Source organism: Lottia gigantea (genome assembly GCF_000327385.1).
Source record: "Lottia gigantea unplaced genomic scaffold LOTGIsca_38, whole genome shotgun sequence".
In the NCBI taxonomy this organism is placed as follows: domain Eukaryota; kingdom Metazoa; phylum Mollusca; class Gastropoda; family Lottiidae; genus Lottia; species Lottia gigantea.
In genome coordinates, this window is record NW_008709295.1 from 515,107 (window position 1) to 538,960 (window position 23,854).

Sequence of the window (23,854 nt, forward strand, 5' to 3'; positions counted from 1 at the left end):
ACTTCTTTATAAAAGTTTGACAATCACAGAGGCATTTTTAGCTGAAGAATTGTAGGTGGCAACGAAAGGTTTAATTTGATTGTCATGCTGTTAAATTCAGGCCTTTAGGTACAACTGTTTGTAATTGGTCTCCCGCTGCCATCGCTTGGTTTTTGGTTTGGTCATTGCAGATACAGAAACCTTGTTTATGGGCATAACTTGTGTTAGCTATAGCATTGATTTTTACCAAAACAATTTAGTTTACAATTAGCTTTAGTTGAATTGCAAAAAAACAGATACTGTCCCCAATACACATAAAAAATTAGAAAACCACTTCACAATCCATTTAAATTGATCCACATATCGGGGACGTTATTCAAAGATTTACTTGAAATTAACTCTGAAAAAGAAATATTTATTTAAAACATGCATGTTCAAGAATCGATAAAAATGAACAGGTAACTTATGGTTTTATCACGTATGCCAAACTCGTTTCACAACATTTTCTTCGTGATTTGTGCTCTTGTTTCGTAACTATAGATACAAGTCAAAACACTAATGACAACAGATATAAATTCAAATCTTACAGCACTAGTTGCTGGGTTGAACATTTCAGCATGTGGAAGTTGTCTTTAATCTTTGGTAAGCTTTTGGATTTTTTTTTTATCTGTTTTGAAATTGAGACTACCCTCATGACTGATTTTTTTAAAAACTGTAGTGTTAAAATTTCAAAAACTGAGATATAAATTGAATTTCATTAAAACGCAATTCAAAATATCCGTTGAAAAAGATGAAAAGGGCAAAAATGATCTACAGAATAAATATCTTATACCGAAAGGATATCTATGAGCACCATGAAACCAATTTTTGATTTGATAACTGTATTTGACAATGTTCTCAAAATGTTTCAACACGAACAGATGAAAATAATGCCAACTGGAGCTAAATTATACACGAATTTCCAAACTACAGATTATATTTATCTCTTTTTCCTCAAAGAGATTAATATATCGGGCAATATTTCTTGCAATTATAGTGGGATTTTCTGCCCTGGAGTTATTGGTCGAACGTTGGCCAAATCAAAGTAATTCTGAAGTACAAAAATAATGTCATATGATTGCAAAAGGTTATTCTCTATGAAATTTGTTTATTTTTTTTACAGTTGCTGTTACCTGTGTCAGCATACAACTGGCGTGTAAGTATCGTTCAAAATCATTATATATATATCTCTAGTGATAAGGCACATTTATTTTGTTAAATACAATCCAACATGGATTAACAACGATTTTAAATTATGTTATTTATATGAAATGCTAAATAATGGCAAATGGTTATGCTTTCGTTATCGCAAAATATTTTCTGTGGCTTGAATATTTGTTTGACTCAGAAACACGATTGTTTTATGCTAAGCTAATCAGTAATAGTGTTCGAAATTGAGCCTTCGAATCTATGTGTGTCCAGAATTATTGAACATGACGACTCGTCTTTTCTTGATACCTTGCCATATATGGAACGGATAATTTCGCAGATTTCTAGTATTTCTGGAGACTATTTACACATATTCAAGACCAAAATCAACCCCCGAAAATGGCGAATCTCCCCCTTTGAAGGATCACACAGAGTAATGGATAAGCGGATAAAACCATGACCTGTGTCTATCGATTTCTGTCAATTGTTTAATATGTCAGAGAAAATAACATGTTATTATGAAATTATCTTACTGACTGACTAATTAAGCACCATGGTAATGATATGTAGCCAGAGTGACTTGCACAATAAACTTCACTTTTATTCAATAAGTCGTCTAAGAAATTGATTAGAGCACAGAATTTTAATGATGCATTATATATTGATTAATAATTGTTAAATTCTCATATATTATTTGATTGATGGATACTAAAGTTAGGTTTACACGGGCTTCTTTTCCATTTGCGACTTCTTGCCACCTACCTGTGATGTTCACACATTGCAAACATATTTAACCAAGTTCAACCTATTATTGAATGAAGTGAATAAAATTGTAAAATAGTTTGGTGGAAAAGATAACCAATTTTCAAGGGAGTCACTAAAACAAAAGACTCCAATGAATGAAAAGCTGATGCTCTCCCCTTATCTTGCTGGATGAGCGGAGACAGCAAGAAAAAAAAGAAAAAGGTGATCAAGTACAAAATTACTTGAGATCAAGTACAAAATTACTTGAGATCAAGTACAAAATTACTTGAGATCAAGTACAAAATTACTTGAGAACAAGTAAAATTCACATGATTTAAATCACTCTTCTTGTTGGTTAAAGAAAGAAATTGAGGCAACCTCAACAAAATTAAGGTTCTGGCGCTAAAAGCTATTTGGTTGCTGGTTGAAAATTGAACCAGGTTGCGGACTATATAAAGACATGCAACCGCTTTCAACATTTAGGTTACCGGTGTATGAAATTGTTACAGAAGGTTGAAGAAGAAGGTTATCTGTGTAAACCCACCTTAAAGTGATTGTAATGTTATTGATTTTGACCCCTGTTATTATTACTGATGTTGGTTCGATATAGGATGAGTTTGACACTCGCCATATTACAATTAAAGGAACAGTACGCCAATTTTGTTTTACCAATCGTACCTTATCAGAAACGAGAATTTTTTAGCTTAGGCAATCAATAATAGTGTTCACAGCTCACCGTCGAAATCTTAGCCTTTAAAGCCATGTTAGTCAATAATGATCCGCGTTTAAAAGTTAAAAAGTCGTCTTTTTCTTGAGACACTGCCATATATAGAAAAGACATCTAATAGGAAGAGATATTTTTGAAGGAATTATGCGATTTTCGTACATTTCTAGTACTTCTGAAGACTATTTACACATAATTATTCAAGACTCAAATCAAACTCCAAAAACAGTACATCTGTCCCTTAAACAGACTAGGAATTCTTACGCTTGACCCAGCCTCAAAAGAATCATGAAAGGATATTGGTTAGTGGAGATGTATAAAAGGTCCGAACTTCCCTTTGCTGCTTGTTTATGCCTTGGACCGTTCGGTAGAATTGATATGGGGCAATGTATTTTAGCTCATTTAAAAAGGTATAGACATTTTAGATACCAGGAAATTTTAGAAAACGTAGTTTATTTTTGGTTCCTAAGGTTTCCATGTCTATGATAAAATGGCATTCTAATGTTTCTTTTTCTTTTTCCAAATTTAGATGCGAAAATAACAGAAAAACAAGGTACGTATAGTTAATATTTAGAGAATTCTTCAAGCTCGTAGATGGTCGTCGCCCTTGTTCGTTCGTTTTTCTGTCGATTTGCGGAAAAACATTAGTCGGATTATCTTATGTCCCCTTTCATACATTACACGGTGTCTTCCCATATCGACCCTTCCAAGTTCGCCTCTTACCCTTTTTTCGCTCCTTTTAAGTCAGTAGCCATGTCATAATTGATGAATCTATGCTGAATTAAAAATGACTAAATCTTTAAGTAATTACGGCACAGTTGATAAGAGGCACGCTTAACTATATTATAAGAGTCCCATTGTTCAACCTTATACCGCATCTTTTCATCTGTCGGGTACATGAAAAGTAATAGCATATGTGGATCAGTTAACTGAACACAGGAGATGGTTTAAGATCTTTTATACACAGACTTCCTTAATTAGAAAACCATCTGGGTATAAGTATACCTAAAGAACAGGGGTAATGGGTGAGATTGTAGAGAGTCAAAAATTATTTGGCTTTGGAAAGAATAGAGTTAAGCTGTGAGTAAGGTCTTGGGTAGGTTCTTGAGTCATTATAGACTCCACAGTGTTTGATGAAAATAAAGAAGAAGTGTTGTATATTTTAATCTGACTTCAATCATTGTGTCTTGGGAAAGAAAATAACAATAGACCGAATTGACCCAGGTACCAGTCCGCCCATAGGCACGGGTGCCTAATCTAACCGACGTATACCAAGAGATATAGAACCAGTCTACATCGTAATACCAGCTAGATTACCAGTCATGCGATGTCAGCCCTCAGACCACTGACATGGGAGAGCCGGGAACTTTTCTCAGCACGATACAAGCCTAGAATTCGAACGGTGGGAAGGGACGTAATGGGAATAGTTTAGAGAGAAATTGGGAAGGGGAGATGTGGGAGAACGAAATGGGAATAAACCATGTTTCCGCATCCTCAAACTTCTAGAAGAATTCATGAGAAGGTCTTCCAAAACGTACGATACGTCCTCTGTTCCATCCATCAATTTGAATTCACTTTATACGCCCACATGAAAATTCGCCATTTTTTGGATCAATCGTACGTAAGCCTCAGTAACGGAAATTTGTTCAGTCAAATCAGTAAGAGCGTTTACAGCTCACATTTGACATTTGAGCCTTTAAACTCATGTGTGTCCAGAATTAACCACGCAAGACAATAATTAAGATGTGGGATAGCGTAATCCAAATTGAAGCGATAGACAGCCTATTTGAGGTTTGCTATACCACGTGAGTCAAATAAAATTGGTAAGTGAACATGCTCTGAAATTTCTTAAGATGTTGGTGTAAAAATGCTGTAATAATACACCTGTTAATGAATATGTTTACAGTAAAACATCGGTTATCATTGATTATTCTCTTCGTTCTCAGAGAAAGATTCTATTTCAATTTCCCTTTTTTCAATGTTCTTAATAATTTGCAGATGATTCAACATCACCTACAATGCCACCACGGCCAGTTGACAATAGTCCACCACCATCTACCACTGGCATAGTGCCAAACAAAGAAGGTACGTCAAAGTGATATTAAACGGAAATATGTAGCAAACCCGTGTGTGAAGGATTATAAAAAATGTGCAAAATTGTATTGGGATCTGTTGGACTTATATAGACCGCGTATATTTCTTTATTATGTTCTGTGCATTATGATTTATTACGTAAATTTATGAAAAAAAATGGAGTTTTTAATCCGTTTTCTTATGTGTTTATTAGCAGCATATCTAATAGCTTTCGACTATGAAAGTTTGATACATACAATGAATGCTTCCAATAATCAACATATCCATAAGAGTATTATACGCCACCATTTCCATGCAGACGTACATGTATTTTGTCACATCTTCCAAGAGCTTTTAGTCGTTATATAGAGAGTATATATATGGAATTTCTTAAAGGGATTGTGGTTTCTAAATTTTGTATGTGTATCGATACACTGATAACATCAATATTTGCACCATTCAAAATTTCAATGGTAAATCATAATTTGTGATTGGTGACGTCATCAACACTTAGTTTTAGTTGATAAAATTTTGATAATATGTTGGCGAAATAAAAGACAAGCTAGTAAAATTATTACAGAAAAAGTAGCCTACATAAATTTAATTTTTAAAGCTGGCACAATTACATTATTATTATTTAAAAAATATTTTCTATTTATTTGTAGATAGCACAGCTGCATCTATGGGCTCGACAACAGGCGCCCAAGGTAAGTCTAAAATCGTATCCAGCGTATTAAAATTGTTAAAATATATATTAAAGCATAAGTTTTTGAAAAAAAATCAAAATTAAAATCAAGCTTTTACAAAATACTTAAAAGAAATAACAGTATTACACCATTTTCATTGTTTAAACAGGTACTTAGTGAATTAGTATATTTAAAAAAAAAAATTTTCTAAATTAGTTGTAGGTGGCAATGGTGCAACCACGGGTTCGGTACCAAGCAACCCAGGTAAGTCAATAATTTCATTAGTCATCAGTTCAAGCGTTTCAAAATGTTAACATTCTTTTTAAATAGAAAAATTTAAATCAAGCTTTTACAAAATACTTAGAAGAAATAACAGTATTACACCATTTTCATTGTTTAAACAGGTACTTAGTGAATTAGTATATTTTTTTTTCTAAATTAGTTGTAGGTGGCAATGGTGCAACCACGGGTTCGGCACAAAGCAACCCAGGTAAGTCAATAATTTCATTAGTCATCAGTTCAAGCGTTTCAAAATGTTAACATTCTTTTTAAATAGAAAAATTTAAATCAAGCTTTTTACAAATTATTCCATCATTAAGATTGTTAAAGCTGGCACTAGCAAATTAGTACATCTTTACTGAAAGATGATATACATTCCAGTCATACACTTCTTTTGAACTTTTGGTGATGTTACTGAACAATATTTGAAAATTCGGCAAGAATCGTGCCTTTTGGTAAAGATAGGACAATGGAGGAACTTTCTAATCGCCAACCATTTTAAAAGTGAAATAGATCGCTGAGATTGAAAAAGAACTTTTCTCTTGTCTGTGACGTCATTTTTGCTTAGTGCGACGCCATTTTTCAAAATGGCCGCCGAAATGACTAAAAATATCATTTATTTAGTTTATTTTAGCATATGGTAATATAAATGTACCTTTCTGATTTCAAGAACGAAGACCATAACACAAAAAATGTATCATGTTCTATCAATAAATTAATCGATTTCTAAGTTAGATTTCAGGGAATACTTATTTCAGGACTGGAGCCATGACTATATACAGTATATTATATAACATGCAGTGTTTGTGTATGTTTGTGTGTGTGTCTTTTCAACTAAAATCATACTAATGACTAACTAATTTTCACATAATCAATAGACTTATCTATTGCTCTGTGACCTAGGCCAGTGCTTTCATTGAGACTCGTCTCAATACACCCTAACACAAAATATTTTTCGATTTTTTATAATCGAGAAGGTTCAACCCTTGGCTGTTATAAACACCCAAAGTTTCGTCTCAAACCCAATTAGAATTGTGCCTTCTGGAGTGTTTACAAGCTTAATATTGAACGCGTTTTCATAAACAAGGGCAATAACTCGTATTAACTATTTTTCGATTTTTCTGATTTTCAAAAGGGTTCATCATTGGTTGATTACAAACAGTCACACTAAATTTCGTCTAAATCCGCCAAGAATGTACCTTGTAGAGTGTTTACGAGCAATTGTGGTTGGACAGACGGTCGGACTGACCGATGGTCCAACGGTCACGGATAACGCCAATACACGTCCCCTTCCCATTTCAAGTTGGCACATAGAAATTCAATTTCTAAATTTGTTGTAGGTGGCAACGGTGCAAGTACGGCAAGCAATGCAGGTAAGTCCGACATTAGTTCAGGCGTATCAAAAGGTTTAACACAATCATGTTTAAGAATAAGTTTTTGAATTTTTTTTTATTAGAATACGGCTTTTTACAAATGCATAAAAGAAATAGCAATAGCGCTGCATCATTTTCATTTTTAAAGTTGGCATTAGCGAATTAGTACATTTTTACCTAATTTTTGTTATTTGTAGGTGGCAATGGTGAATCTACTGGCTCGACAGCAAGCAACGCAGGTAAGTGTGACATTAGTTCAAGCGTATCCATAGTGTTAACATTTGTTTACACATACTAAAGCATCAATTTATAAACAAGACATGCTTGAAAAAAATAATAGTATTGCAACAATTTGATTGTTAAAGCTAGCACTCAGTGAATTAGTATTTTTTTAGTTGAAATTTAATGTTATAAGTTATTTGTAGGTGGCGATGGGGCACCTACCGGACAGACACCAAGCAGCGCAGGTAAGTCCGACATTAGTACAAGCTCAAGCGTATCAAAAGTTTTTGCATCCATTCACCCATTTGAATAATTCATATTGGAAGTTATTGAAGTTAGTACAATATGGCCTTTTAAACGGACAGATGCGCCATGCAGTCTCAGAAAAGGCAATTTGTAGCTAAGCCGATCAGTAATGGTGTTCACAGCTCACCGTCGAGATTTGAGCCTCCAAATCCACATGTGTTCAGAATTATCTGCGTTTGAAAGTTCAAAAAATGAGTCGTCTTTTGAGACACTGCAATTTGAGATTTTGAGATATTTTTAAAGGAATTGTGCGATTTTCGAACATTTCTCGTACTTCTGAAAACTATTTACATATATCCAAGACTCAAATCAACCCCTAAAATGGCGCAACTGTCCCTTTAATAAGCTTTAAAAGATACTTGCCAGGTTGGCTTAAAAACTTCTTCTGACGAAATCAATTCTTCAAGCATGCATGTTTTTATGAAATGAAACTAGTTCGTTGCCCTTCTTTCTTATTTTAGAATCTGTTCCTCACCGTCGAATAAAAAAAATTCAGGTTGAGCTTATGCATTCATGCCTTAACCAACATTTGCCCAAGTAGTAATTTCCTGAAACGCCAGGTTACTATGCCACAGGGGCGTATCTAGGATTCCTGAAGGGAGAATGAGATGGGTTCCCTTCGATCTTTCACAGGCCCGAGGATTGGGGAGGGATGGGGTGGCCTAATACACAACCCCCTAAATACACCACTGCTATTCCGTATGCGTTAGGCATACTATAATTCATTTATTTAATTTTTTCAAGATTCAAGTTCACTGACGGAGGAAAAAGCGGGTATGTATCGAATGTTGTTCTAATCTTGATTCATATATTGTTTCTTTGAATTCCATGTACATTGATATGAAAAAAAACCATAACAGTGACTTACCCACGCGGGCAATCATATAGGCATAATCAAGCATTACATATAAAATATAAAAGACAGTAAGCAAAATTGTCGTTATCAAAACCTGAAAATATTTCTAAAATACGCTATGTGTCTACTTGATGAGAACATTTTTCGAATTATTGCCCTTAACTTTGTAAAAATGGGTCAAAATCGGTTGAATTAAGTGAAATTCGAATTCGATGATTTTTCGATGAAGGGCTTTTGGGTTATAACTATTGATTTAAAATTAACATGCAACATAAATATGCAATATATATAATAAATAACTACAATGTATTACGAAGATCTTTATAATTATAAAATTCGTATGTAAGTCGCTGAAGATTGTTCTTATTTCTGACAGATGCCAGTGGGCGTATGTTATCTTGCCTGGCAAGCTATCTTTGTACATAGTTGAGCAAATTTGAGCACAAAATTTTTTCGACTTACGATAAAAACGAAATGCCCCTTTAACCTTATTGTTAGCTCAATCCATCAATACATTAAGCATTAAAAAATACATCGGCATTAGCCTCTGGTTACTTTTCACAATGAGCAATGACTTAATAAAAAGCGGCCCTAATAAAAAACGAAAAGAAACGGCGCTTTTGAGTTGAATACGTAAGGGTGCAATAGTTTTAGATTATTTTTCTAGACACAGGTTGTAATGAGCTTGATACATGTGTGAAAAGTCTACAGGATGTACTGAATGGAAAATTTACATATAATAACGCAATCTGTTTGTGAGTATTGTTATAAACTTCTAGATTCTAGACTTCTGTATAGTTACAGCATTGACAAGAAAACGATTATTAAACTTTATTGCATACCTTAAACCTTCAACTTTTCTTGTCAATTAATTGATAAATGATATATTGATTAAAGTTTTACCAGCATTTCCAAAACGTTCCAAAATGTGTTCAACGTTTAGCTCGTAAAAACTCAGATATTTTTATTCAAAATCACAGCTGCCAGTGGGCGTATATTGTGTATTGCTTGTCTGGCATGCTATCTTTCTATTTGCAGAGCCATTCGCGAAGCATTGTCATGCTTTAAAACTGCTATTGATGGATGTGATGATTACAAAGACCCCTTTGCTGGCAAAACGGAGTCTTTTCTTACTTTGAGAGATCATTTACAGAACTACTGTTCCGATGCCGGTAATTGACGAGAAGTTTTTTTGATTATCTTTTTAAAAATTTGTCTTTATTACACACATTTGAGCTCCAAAATCAATTTCCTTTCCTTAGTGTGTTATTAGTTTCATCTGATGTACATGTAGATAGAATTAACGACTGCCGAAGTAAAGTAGGAATTATTAAGGGATTGTTAAGAGGTTTTCTAAAAAATGTATCTGGGACAATGATAGAAACAATTTGCATCATTCCAATTTTCAGATGTCTGAGGTTCCTGCAATTCCATAAAAATATAGTGGTTGATGATATTATCTTTATCGACTTAAGCCCCAAAATGGCTTCCGTAAAAGTTACGCTTATCACGGTAATGAATAACATAATATTATTTACCGGAATTATGTCATATTGTCACGTGATCACGTGATTCTGGTAATTTAAATATCAGAGGCTGGGCGTTCAGGAATACAGTCGTTTGTAAACAAAGTCAATAGAACAAAATATTCGTAAGATACGTATTCAAATTGATAATACAATGTATCATTGGATAACCGTTAGTCCAAATATAGCATTAGATACATCTATTAGTGTCAGAATTATCTCCCAGTCTCTAAAAGTAAGGACTATATTTATGTCACAATATTTCTATCAATTGACAAATCACTGTTAAATACCGGAAGGAATCAATCTCGCTCAAGAGAACACCACAGAATTCATTATTCAGCTTTACGGAAACTGCCGAGGATTGCAGAATGATACGGAGGTCCTTCGCAACACTTGGTTTTAGTTGAATGGCAAGAACCACAGACGTCTGAGTAAGAAATTGGAATGGTGCAAATTTTTGCTATCGGTGTCTGCCATACACATGTTTTTAGAAACCCCTTTGTCTGTTATTAAAGTAACATTTGGTCTAAGTTTAACTTTCAAGGACAACGATATCGTGATGGCATTTCGTTCAATTGCAGACCTAATGTTTACAGCATATCGGATTAAGGTTATAGCCTTTGTTTGGCGGTCATTGAACTGTCCGATAATGTGATTTATCATCAGGGATAATTCCATTCGGGTGCCGTTTGTTTTCAAATGAGAAAATTAATCGGCGTTCTCAAATGAACATAAATATGAGTGGAGTAGCCAGTAGATCCAGTAGATTTCACCAAACATTTTCAGGCATGGAAAGTATAATGTAGAATCTAAAGTAAAGCTGATGTTTTTTAAAAGTATTTTTGATATACCCGGGGACTGAGACGCTTTAATATGAATTGAATTATTTCGTTAAATAAAAACTTGAAATGTAACCTTTTATTTGTCTCTAGGTGCTGCTGCCAGCTCATGCGCAGATTTTACAACATGTTTTACAGAAGTTAATCTACCCCAAGCTGCTAACGATCTAGTAGATCCGATGTATTGGTGTGCGTAAGTAGACTTATGTTAGAACCAGTTGATATTATGTCCTAATTAAATTGCGTCAATATCTAGAATTGAACTTGTTCTAGAATTATTTGGAACAAACAAATTCACTGCAACACCAATCTAGACGTGTGTATCACGTGACTGACCCCATAAACCACTATCATTTTTAATGATAAATAATCGAAAAAAAAATTCATATTGTACAATTCAAATTCTTGACCATCCTGTCTACCAGTTGGTTGTTTAGTACCAAGGCAATAGTTTCTCTGTACAATTTACATTGTTGTTATATGTATTTCTTATGTCATATTTTGTTGGATTTCTAAAATGTACAATACTACGGATTTTTTTTATTTACAAAGAGTTGGACAAGCTGCCGCCTCATGTAGCGCAAAGCTAACCTCTGAATCAGACGAATGTAAAACAGTTAAAAAATACGGAGAAATCAAAACAGAATTAGATAAAACTTGTCCATCACGTAAGTTGAATTTTATACACCAATATTCGTATAATGTAATATAATGTAATGAAAATTAGGTTTCAAATACGTCCTAATTTTTTGCCTCAGATATACTGAACACAAACAATGATCTGTAATGGAAGAAATAGATAACAACTTTTTAATTTCATCCATGTTATTTAAAATTTGGAGACCAACATTTGTACACGTAATTGAGTCGAATTCCGGAGCTTTAATTAAGTGAGTTTTGTAAACTCGCACGATTAACATTAAATTATATATTTTTTCAGCTGTTGACGTTTTGAACGGAGTATTCGGAGCAAAAGACAGTGGAGTAGATGCAGGTTAGTCCATAAGATTTTTTTTCATGAAAGCCATAATCATGATCGAAACGCTCCCGACGCGATTGAGCATTGCGGAACCGCTGAACGATTACCGCATGTAGAAGTTTTAATGAACATGAATTGGAGGTCACGTACATGCGGTGATGCAACAAGGCGCCACAGCGATTGCCGCTCCCGAAAATTTGAATTAGAATCTTTCGCCATTTAATATCAGTTCCATGACCAACGATGATATTCGTCAAGTTGTCTCAATTTTCCTTTAATAGGATGAACACAATGGCGATGTTTCTTGCTCATACGGCACCGATTAAGAAGGGAGTAACGTTGTAATGTTTAAAAAAAAAAACAGTGATATTACTGTTATCTGTCGCAGGCATGCAAGATAATGCTAGGTGTTCCTGAAAATTGATAAACAGATCCATAACTTCATATTTTTCATTGTGTTTCTGTAGGGAGATATAACATCATGGTAATTATGGTAGCCAGTTTGGTGACTATCAAGATGGTATATTAGAAACACCTTTCGTTATTTCTTATGTAATTTTCAACAGATTTAATTTAGAGTAAAATAAATTAGATAGACCTTCTAGAAAGAGTTACTTAACTCAATATAAAACTGTTGCTTATGTAAAAAAAAATCTTGACATTTTAACCAGCAAATTTCAAAAGTTTACACCAATCTGGATTAATTTTTTCGTAATATTATCGCTGTAACATTAAGCATAGATGACGTAACATCATTCTTTAAATCGCATGTGTTTAATACATGTATTTCTAACAGAGACCAATGTATGATATTGTCTAGAACATTTGAAATCTTTCAAAATTTTCTGGGCAATTGATGAATTCTTGGATTCTGTTCAGGTTTTTAAAAGCTATAGAAATTGAAATATGATTAGTTTTATTTATTGTTTTTCATTATTGTTTGTATAATGCACAGTGTTTTGGGGTAAAGCTTTACTGATCGATTTAAAATATAGGCCCATAACTTGAAGTTAGGTTACTTCTAAGTAAATTCACCATTAAAATGTAGACGAAGCAAATATTAAGACAACTCCTAAAATTTATTAATTTATGTTGGTTTTACTCCTGATAATTAATATGCATATTTACAGATGACATAATAATATTTCCTAAAACAATATTATTGACAATTAAGAATGCGAGGCAATCGTTAGTGGTAACATTGGGATTTCAACCATATCAACCACTTAACTTATCCGTCCAAGAACTTTCATAGTTTGCTTATCATTGAAACAAACCGTTAAAGGAACAAAATTCAATGATATTGCCTAATTTTGAGCATATGTTAGTTAAAACCCAACGACTTTATGCATGAGGTACAAAGCTAAGTCCTGTTGAAATTCAGTAACCAGTTACGTTTTTAGCTGTTCCTCAAATTAATACTGTTCGTTCTTTATTGTGATATGTTAAAGGTTAAGAGCTTGAAGTTTGACGGATGTGAATAAATTAAGACTATGTATGACCCCATTATTCGTAAATTTATGATAATGGGTGAAAATCTAATTATTTTCCACAGAATCATACAATAAAAGTATGCGAATGCAATGTTTCAGTTATGATTTTTTGGAAGATATTATTTACGGTCAAATTTATTCCTACATCGCGTAATGACTGGAGTTTAGAAGTTGTCAATTTTTTAATCATCATGTTTTTTGTACACCATTTCTCGTTATTAAAAATGCATAAACAGTTTCGAGTTATTTTTTTTACCACATTTTCAAATGCTTACCTTAATTATGTCCTTCTCAATGAACTTTTTCAAGATGACCGCCATTTTGACTTTGGAAGGTTAAAGATTGCGTTTGGAGAAAATAAGAATTAACTGATTTGTACTAAGATCGAGAATTGAAAAATGAAGTCGATGCATAGATGTACCTTCAGCACATGTACTTTAGAGAAGCTGAGAGCTGGGAAAATAAATTCCAAAGGAATGGTTTTTGTTTTATGTTAATGTAAATGCCTTGTAGACTTCCAAGAAAAAATCCCAAAGAATCCTGCACGGGGAGATTTTTTTTTATGGCAGATTGGAATCAATCATATCATATCTATTTATCACTTTTGCAGGGAGATATATTTAACTGGTATTTGATAGGAAAGAACACATGGTGATCAATATCTTTATGTGAAAATAATACACAGTAAACTTGTGTTTTATCACATAAAATGACGAATAAAGACAGCAAAATACATGGTGTTTGGAGAAGAAATGAATGTCAAAGGAATTGTTATCACAAATAATGTTGCTTGGCGACTTCATTTCATTAATACATCACTTTGTCGTAAATGAGATTTCCACACAAGCATTTCATAGCTATTTAAATATTCTAACAAAACATACTTACTTAGAACAACATTTTCTAAAAGGGCGAAAAGCAAACAACACTCATCTGCACAGAATTGAAATTTCATCAATAAATGATAACACAAATTTCATCATAATGTAATCAAAGTTGCGCTCGATTAGAGAGTTCTGAACAGGTTCTGTTCCAATTCTACCTACAATCGAACGGTCTAAAAGCGGATATGTCACATTCAAAAAAATGCCATCTATTTCTCTCTCCGCCACTTTAAATTTCGTCGGCACATGCAGGACCATTATAAGGCCAAACACCAAAACTGGGTCAAACTGCTTATTTAGCAATTAGTACTCACCGTTATTAATTAACCCTTTCAAACAAATTCAGTTTGATCAAGTAGATACATAGATATAAATAGCATACTTTTGAAATAATTTCAGGTATAATTTACAATGTTTTTGATAATAAAAACTTTTTTTTACAAAAAAGCGGAATATCCCTTTAACATCATTCAGGTATAACAAGTCCACTAGATTCAGATATGCACAACAAGCATCAAAACATAACGCAATCACAAATATCCATGATTAAATTAAACAAAATTGTCAGTATTTCACACAAACTCTCAACATTGGGTTGTACAATGACCAAATAATTTTCAATGAAACTTCTCGTCTTACTAAAGGAGGCACACGAACAGTCATGGTCGCCGATTTTTGTCGCCGACTCGAATCTTGGGTAAAATCTTACGTGTGCCGGAATTTCCACAAATTTAATGGGTTATCAATAGGATTTATAATATGAAACTAGTTTGATTTTGCCCCTCAGATTCATTTTCCTTTCAATTGCATCATTGAGGCTGCTATTCCAATTCACATAAAAATAATGGATAGAATTAAATAAACTTTTTATTTTGCTCAGATAATTGACCTATTGCAGAAGGCACCATAAGAGAACTAGAAAAGTACAAAAATCGTTTAATTCCTTTAAAAATATCTCAAACTAGATTTTTTTTTCCTATTTCTCTAGATGTATTTTTCTATATATAGTAGTGTCTCAAGAAAAGACGACTCGTCTTTTTAACTTTCAAATGCGGACAATTCTGGACACACATGGCTTTGACGGCTCCAATTTCAACGGTGAGCTGTGAACACTATTACTGATTAGCATAAGCTAAAAAAAAAATAATACCGTTTCTGAGACTAAAGTATGATTGATAAAAAAATGGCACCTCCAACGATATCTGTCAAGGTTTCCTATTTATTGAAACGGTTGTCTGATGTCAGGCGAAATTGGGAGCGTACTTAACAGTGATGACGACAGTAGTACAGTAAATAAAGTCAATTGCTGATAACGAAAATATTAAAAGCATTTTGAAGTAAGAAAGACTGCAATGGTCATAAATATAAGTTGATGAGATATGTATATTGTTGCTGCAGAACTACCTTCATACACAACCACTGATACATCTACAGCTGAAATAATAGAATATCAATTAAAATAAACATATAGACAATTTATTTGCACCTTACATAGTCATAGCACTAATGCTTTTTATTAAGATAAGGTTTAAACAGTTTGATTGACCAATTCGCAGATATAAATAACAGCAAGTAAATGATATATATTATTCTATGCCTAATATCACCATCATGACCAGGTAATGTTTTGTCAAGTTATTGGACCATAATTATCTATTCCTGCGAATAGAAAGCGGAAATCGAATCAGTTTCGGTTACAGTTCAGCTGAGAACGTGACCAAATTATATACTTGAGATTCTTGCGAGGCACGAGATTGTGAGCTAAAATTAGAAATGCTACACTAAGCATGTCATAAAAAATGCTTCAAGTAATGATTCAATGCTCGAGTGACACTACTTGTTGACAATGGGTCTTCGTTTTTTGCTCACAAGAATACGTTTCATGTAAAATTACAATCTTTGATTTAAAGAGTTAATTCCCATATAAACATCGGTAGCGGAGGAACTGATCGAAAAAGATCTTGCAATTAGATTTTCAGTCCCTCTCAATAGGCCGATCTAATATAACACATTCGTTCTACATAATATAAGTGTTATTCCCACAGAAAACAGTATCTTCCATTAACAAATGCGTCGACTAGAATAGGCCGATCTAATATAACACATTTGTTCTACATAATATGTGTCATTCCCATGGAAATCAGTATCTACCATTAACAGATGTGTCGACTAGAATTATGAGGTGGGATGCTCTGTTTCAAACCAATTTAACACACGATCCATGAGCCGTGGCAGAATTTCTCAAAGCCGATAAATTTATCTACGAATTGTGTTGAAAATCAAACCTTTTTTATATTTGTCACAAATGAATTAATGCCTATGTGTGTGCGTAACGAAAGCCCTCTGTTGAGATGCAAATGCGCCAGACTAAAACGTTTTTCAATGGCCTCGGGGGAAATAACATAACAATATTGATAAATATCACAAATATTTTCTTTCATTTCATTCTTTCATCCATCTACTTCTCAAATTTAATTTAAATCGACAAATAAAGGAATTTTTGCATTTTTACTAGACAAAATGAAGGGTTATCAAGAATTTCTATATCAACATTTTTTTATTCAATTTTTTACTTTATTTTTTCCCCTTTGTAACAACTAATGAAAATTGGCTGAAAAGAACACTGAAGGAGTTGAAGCCCTTATACAAGTTCACAGGGGTTGATATCATAGGTCTTAGTTCATATTCCCCAACTTAATCTCATTTTAGTTTTAAGTATACTGACACCAAATTGTACAAAAATTGTTTTAAAACTGTCAACGGGGGACAGGGAAAATGTGAACGGAAGGAATTCGTGCCAACACAATAATTATAAAGAGATGTCGGCGAAAAAAAAGATTTATATTTGAAATTTTTCCTTTACATTTTACTTGCATATGACCTACCTGTGTTTACCTGACTTGACATTTTGTATTAAAGACCGACTATTTGTATATTAGTATATTGTAGATCTATTCGCACAAAAACAATATGAAATAATAGTCGTTGAAAATATGTAAAAAAAAAGAATGAAAAAGTATAGCATAGAATAGCACAGAACGTTTTATGAAAATCAATTGAAAATTGTAGTTGAGTTGATTCAAGAGCGTTCACAAGGAAATGTGAACGACAGACTTGTGGGTCGACCATATCTGATGTTTTCTTTAAAAGGACATTTCATTTTTTCATTGTAAAACCAATAGGTTTTGATGTGATTTCAGCCTTTGTCAATGTGGCAATAAAATCAACTTGTTTTAAGACATTTTTGTGATGGTATATGAATATGAACCAGTTAAACGAGTTATTATTATTCTCCTTTCATGGAAGATCACAAGCACGATCCACATACCTGTAGGGCAAAGTTTCTCTATTGTTATCTTTATGGTTCTGAACAAGGCATCTTCAACACTACACGTACTTTTGTATGTATCAATACACATCAGACTATACTTTAATGTTCTGAAACATTCATTTTTATTAAAACATAAAGTCTCTATTTATCCGAAAATAGAATACAATCGATCTATCAGTCAATAGAATAGTGATCCAATATTCCATAAAACTGATGCAAAGAAACAAAATATATTTGATTGGTCGTTTCACAGGATTTAGCTTAACTACGACAAATTTTGCTTCGTAGTGACAAGACCACAGATGACGTTAACTTTAGACGATTAAAATTTCTGATGCGTCAAATTTCAAAGATTCTGGTATTATTTATACTTACGCACACCAAAATTGTGGTTCAGCAAGTAATGTTGACAACTGTGGATAATTTATCTTATTCATGCATTGATCCATGGCATCACATGAAGAAGATTCTTTATATTCTGAAAAGAAATTATGTGGTGTTACGTATTTCAAAAAAATATTCTTAATAAAATCCGAATAGCATGCCGCACACTCTTTTTGTGAGGATGGAAAGCTAATGCTATGTTCCTTTTATGTTCAATACTGTTACATAACGTAATGCTAAAGGAACATGGGTTTCCACTAGCATGATTCGCATTACGATTGAAATAGTATCAATCGTGGTGATCCGATCAGACCTTATCAGATCCTATCAATTCAGGGAGCTCGATGCTCGGTTATCGTCTCATATCGACACCCAATCGTGCACACAATCGGAATAATCCTATCAGAAAGTATGTGAGCGAAATATCACATGTGACACAATTGTCATATCGCAAACAGATCAAATAGGGGAGAAACAAATCGTGTCAGAACATATCGATGTTATCTGCTATCTAGTCTGGGAGTGCTCAATCGTTGATGTTTGTGATTAGATCTTGTGCGATTAGACAATTAATGCACAAAAAAGTGAAATGAACCCTGAGAACGTTTAAGACTATACCTCAGAAGATCAGCACAAAAAAATTACAAGGGGGCATTCTTGAAATAATGCCCTCAAAATGCTCCTGGTCCTTTAAGAACGAATCATAACAAAACCTATAAACAAAAATGACAATGAATTGGTGTGCAAGAATATTGTAGACTCGACTTACTTCCACAGAATAACCTTAACTGTATAGACATCATGTCTAATTTGTAATCAACCTTTTTATAGTAGGGTAAATCAACACAAATCGGAGAATTTTGTATCACATTATGAATACACATCATTTCGTCAGCAATCGATCTGTAATATATAAAAATACATAGGTGTATTGTGTGCCTTTGGGGGAGCATTAGGAACATGGTAGAAGGTCAAATTTCGTAGTATACCACGCCTTGATTGTGCACAATTAAGCAATTTACATAGTCACCAGTTTCAATGTTTACACCAGATGATATCAACATATTGTTGAACCCTTGTGTCCAATAAAACCCAGGAGATGAATTCCATAAAATTTCCACCAAGATGTAACTTTGTATTTTGATTTTCTATTGAAAAAGTATAACATAATGAATTTCCATGCACATTATCATTATTTTTTTTAAAACATTAACAAATGGTTGCTATCTCATAATAATGTTTTGATCAAAATACCGATAGCATATTTATTGAATTATTTGCCTTCAAAACAACATGTTCAATCTAACTTTACAAATTACATATCAGAATATCACGTAATAAACAGGCAGTATATGCATTGCATTAGAAAATACCCACACGCATCTGTCACTTGTCAATGAATTCCCAGCACTTGTTATCAGACCAGTAATTGTTTTCAAACAGTCATCTAAAGCTTCACAACCTTAAAAAATAACACAAAAAGATTAAAATCCGAAAAATCTCAAATTTATATGGCGAAGAGATCAAATGGGTGGTGAAAAGGACCTGATGTAAGATACTACACGTATTTGATATGTAACTAATACGGCATATTATGTTGAGGGGTCTCTTACCTCAAACATTCCTATAATCCCATTATAACTTGAATGACATTATCTGAACAAGTTTATCGGGAACCACGGTGGCTCAGTGAGTTAGACGCTTGCTCGCTAACCTGAAGGTCAAGGGTTAATACCAGCAGTGGTCGAGATAATAACTTCGGATATTTCAACCCGATTTCCCAATGTCAGTGATTCAAGTACCAGAGCCTAGTCGTTCGGATGGGTCAATAAATCGAGGCCCCGTGTGCTACAGGCTGTGCACGTTAAAAAATCCCTCGACAGTTGGAAATTAATAAAGAGCAGGCTAAGGCCGCTGTTCTGGCAAAATTTCCCTCATTGCACCCTAAAGAAAAGGAGGACGTAAAGCTCCATTTATTTATTTTTTCTGGAACTACAGGTATCACATACATTAAAATGTAAAAACTTATGTTGCAAGTATTAGTTAGAGAGCCCCTGATATACATACATAAATGAGAAAACTAGTTTTGAATTCCTTTATCTTATCAATAACGATTCCACAAAATGCCGTTAAAAATGTAATATTTTCACTTAATGTACATTTATATAAAAAATATAAAACGGTTTTATGTGTTTTGGAGACACTGAAAACTAATAACACAAGCAATATTTTTCAATCAGACATCTGTGGTTCTTTTTATAGTGTATTTGCTAACCTTTCCCTCTCCTGATAGAATATGTCACCTTATCCGTGGCAAAAAGGAGTGTTTACAGCAATAAGGAGTGTTTACAGCAATATCAGCCATTCATACATTTTATACATTCACATGAATATCAATGGATTTTGATGAAACTTGGTATAAGCATTGATAAGATCTCGGTTAAGTTTCAAAATGGCGATTTTTCGTTGAACGGATTTTGAGTTATTGCCCTTGACGTATTAAATCGCGTCAAAATATGTGTGTGGGTACTAGAGAAACTACAATTTTCAATGGATTTTGATGAAATTTGGTGTAAGCATTTATATTGATAAGATCTCGGTCAAGTTCCAATTTGACGATTTTTCGTTGAACGGATTTTGAGTTATTGCCCTTGAGAAAGTTCTTGAGAAACTAATTTTCAATGGATTTTGATGAAACTTGGTATGTGCATTGGAATTCATAAGATCTCGGTCAAGGTCGAATTTGTTGATGAACAGATCTGAGTTATTGCGGACTGCAGTTTTCATCTGATAAAAATGAATTTTGATGAGATCTAGGACATTTCGAATTTAAGGATATTTTGATAAACAGTTGAACGGATGAGTTGTTGCCCTCAACTAAGTCAAAACGTATTAAATTTGGTGTGATCTAATTTATACATTTGATATATTTGAAAAGTTTGCATTTGACAAACATTTTTTGAGTTATTGCCCTTCACTTAAAACATGTCAAATTTGTTCATGTGCTCGATAGAGTCTATTTTTCATTCTATTTGAAACTTTGTGTGATCATTGGAATTCACGAGGTCTTGAGTAAGGAGTTGATTACTTTTCTGAATATTGAATATAGACTTGACAGATTAATCATTATGGTGGACGGATGTTTACCTTGCCTTGCAAGCTATCTTTAAATCATATTTAAACAATCAACAACATCACTACTTCAAATAATACTAGTTATTAAAAATAAAAAAAGCAGCACCATCAGGTACAAGCGACGATTGTTTTTCTGCTTTTATCTCAATAATAACACGTGTCCTTAGAAAATAATTGTACTGCCCACATTTCCCAATATAATATTTACGTAAACATTGTCCATTTTATAGACAAACCCTCTCCTAAGAGTCCACACTAAAAACAAAAAAAAAAAACATAACATGTTTCGCTGATGCTTTGCGAAAGACACATTGATATTGTTTGAAACTTTATGACTAGTCTTACAAAAGCTGCACATGACGTAATACGATTAAAATGGAAAGAATAAAGATCTTCTGTGATGTATGTATAATGTATATTCATGTTGATGAGCTATAATCGAAAATCTTTTTAATATTTTCCTACTCAATGCTTTCCACTTTAGCCTCTTATGCTACTATTCCACACAAAGCACGAATCACCAATATTGGTATATTGTAGGATTCGTGAGGATTCGTGGAATTTTAGCACATATTATGGTTCAGTTCGCGAGATTCTATTAGTTATACGAATATTCGAGGGATGCGGCTCGATTCGCATGAATATTGTCAAGAATTCACTATTATATTCAATGATTGACGTGCTCTCTCAAGATAGCTGTAGAAATGCCCCACCCATCAGCTTCAAAATGGAGCCTCTGTATTATAGGCTCTGGAATGGGTTAAGAATAACTATGAATGATTAAGATTAAAGATTAAGTTACGATGACTAAAAATGCGCATTTGTTACGAATTAAGTATGACATTTTTTAATTGAGAGTTCGTGGCCAAAACTTTGAACAGCTCAAAACTTTTGCCCCGAATTCCCGATAGCCAAAGAATTGTAAGAAGCAACTACGAATTTAAGCGAAGTCATTACGATTCAATTAAGAATCCAAAAATTTATCAATTCGTGACCTCCATGGAACAGTAGCATAAGGCAGAGTTCAACATCCATTCGGTCAATCGTACCTTGGTTTCAGAAACGGGAAAAGGTTGATGCTGTTTACAATTCAAAGCCAAATTTGCCCTAAAAAATGACGTTTGTTGCACTTAAAATCCTGAAGTTAAAACATTTAGACATCTAGACAGTACTGATTTAATTGTCCCATCTTTACAGCTTCGGAAAATGCCATGTACATAGACTCTCGGCCTTCGTCTTAACAAAAATTAAAAATGCCTTCCTTCCAGACACTAACATCGAATCCTATGCAAATTTGAAAATGTTCAACCTTTTTAATGTATGCTGTATGCTTGATGCGTACTTTAATCATTTAGAACCTATTAGTTGCATGCAGGCCAACTTTTGAAAAGCAACTGGTATATTCAGTAAATTCTGCAAAACTCACACAGCTCATAGAAAACATTTTGAAAAAAATTTTGATTTAAAATTTTTACGAAACTCATAAGTATATTGGGTACTTATGCAATCTCTCTGTTACCCATATGTAAGGCGACATCCCATATCTTCATAGTATTTATGTAGTCCTGAAATGTCATTATTTCATATATTTAGTCCATGAAATTATAACGCGTCACAACATCACACGCATGGAAAAGTTTGATATATTTGATTGTTAAGACCTTTAAGGGCAATCACAACATGTCAAATATCATCATGACATGCACAGTCTTATTCTGTCCTGTAATTCATCCATATACTTTAACGAGAAAACAAAACAAAAACATAAATTGAACCAAAATATCAATATGTGGCTAAAAAAAAAACAAATTGATTCCTATGCGAATCGAACAATAGCCTTTTACGAAAGTTTACAGCCATTGTCTTTTTTAATCATCGCGAAAATATAAAATGTTTATTTGGAATGGGTTCGCCTAGCTTACTAAAAATCAATGGCAGTAGCTAGTTTCTGTATTCAAACATATTGACTATTTATTTTCTGTTAGAGGAAATACCACATAAAAATACATCTGCAAGGTAATTTAATTCTAATCAGCGGGAATGATCACGCCTACTAATCAATACCAGAATCTAGTCCGTGTATTCAAACACGTTTGCTGTCAATTTATTTTGCGTTTTAGACAAAAAAATAATTACGTCTAATGCCAGAAAAAGATACGAGCTGTCAAAACAGACAATTTATTTGTGCACTATATTCATTTTGTCATTAGTAATCTCATGTTTAAATTTTCTTTGGTTACGAATATACAAAATATTGGTTATGCGCAACGCAGGCTCTCCGCTAAATGTATGTCTGAAATTTCAGTTATTTATTAACTTTCCGGGCTTTTCAGCATAGATATTACGACTATGCCTATTCTTCCATTTCAGTAAGGGATAACCTGCTATTCTAGTGAAAAAAAAAACTTCGGAAAAAAGGACATGCCCATAAAACATGAGATGTCTAAACTTGGAAGAGAATTTCAGGCCAAGAAACGATTCTACACCCAATTAAAACACAACCAGAACTCGGATTGAGAAATATTGGTGCGGTATTACTCGGAGTGTTGCCTTTAGACCTGTTAATTATATGACTTTTGTTGATTCAATCATCTTATCTTGCAAACACTTTCTCCGAAGTTCTGGAAACTACATGCATTCGTGGAAAAAACTACATGTATTCGTGGAAAAAACTACATGTATTCGTGGAAAAAACTACATGTATTCGTGGTCCTTTATGCATGCGTCACTAATCTTGTAAATGTTACAATTAGCAGGGGACCTTTTAATATATTGCCAAACTCACAAACCTGTTTCCATATTCTTAATTTGCATGTTTCCTGTAGCACCGCCATCCCTTCTATATCGGAC

General features: G+C 33.5%; 3 protein-coding genes across 3 annotated transcripts; 2 read left to right on the top strand and 1 right to left on the bottom strand.

Annotated features, from left to right (window-relative positions):
• Window positions 1-596: 596 nt before the first annotated feature.
• On the top strand, window positions 597-8,371 carry LOTGIDRAFT_163117 (hypothetical protein; the record flags this gene model as incomplete). Its single annotated transcript, XM_009059183.1, has 10 exons — window positions 597-621; window positions 1,142-1,174; window positions 4,634-4,720; window positions 5,374-5,415; window positions 5,617-5,658; window positions 5,843-5,884; window positions 7,014-7,046; window positions 7,244-7,285; window positions 7,472-7,513; window positions 8,319-8,371. The coding sequence occupies 10 exons, from the start codon at window positions 597-599 to the stop codon at window positions 8,369-8,371; spliced, it is 441 nt and encodes a 146-aa protein (XP_009057431.1).
• Window positions 8,372-8,734: 363 nt separating this feature from the next.
• On the top strand, window positions 8,735-13,502 carry LOTGIDRAFT_233346 (hypothetical protein; the record flags this gene model as incomplete). Its single annotated transcript, XM_009059184.1, has 6 exons — window positions 8,735-8,772; window positions 9,469-9,602; window positions 10,892-10,991; window positions 11,351-11,466; window positions 11,739-11,792; window positions 12,245-13,502. 6 exons carry the CDS (start codon window positions 8,735-8,737, stop codon window positions 12,304-12,306), a joined length of 504 nt encoding a protein of 167 aa, XP_009057432.1. The 3' UTR covers window positions 12,307-13,502.
• Window positions 13,503-15,475: 1,973 nt separating this feature from the next.
• LOTGIDRAFT_163119 (hypothetical protein) lies at window positions 15,476-18,756 on the bottom strand (the record flags this gene model as incomplete). Its single annotated transcript, XM_009059185.1, has 4 exons — window positions 15,476-15,588; window positions 17,483-17,592; window positions 17,861-17,963; window positions 18,639-18,756. The coding sequence occupies 4 exons, from the start codon at window positions 18,754-18,756 to the stop codon at window positions 15,476-15,478; spliced, it is 444 nt and encodes a 147-aa protein (XP_009057433.1).
• Window positions 18,757-23,854: the final 5,098 nt, after the last annotated feature.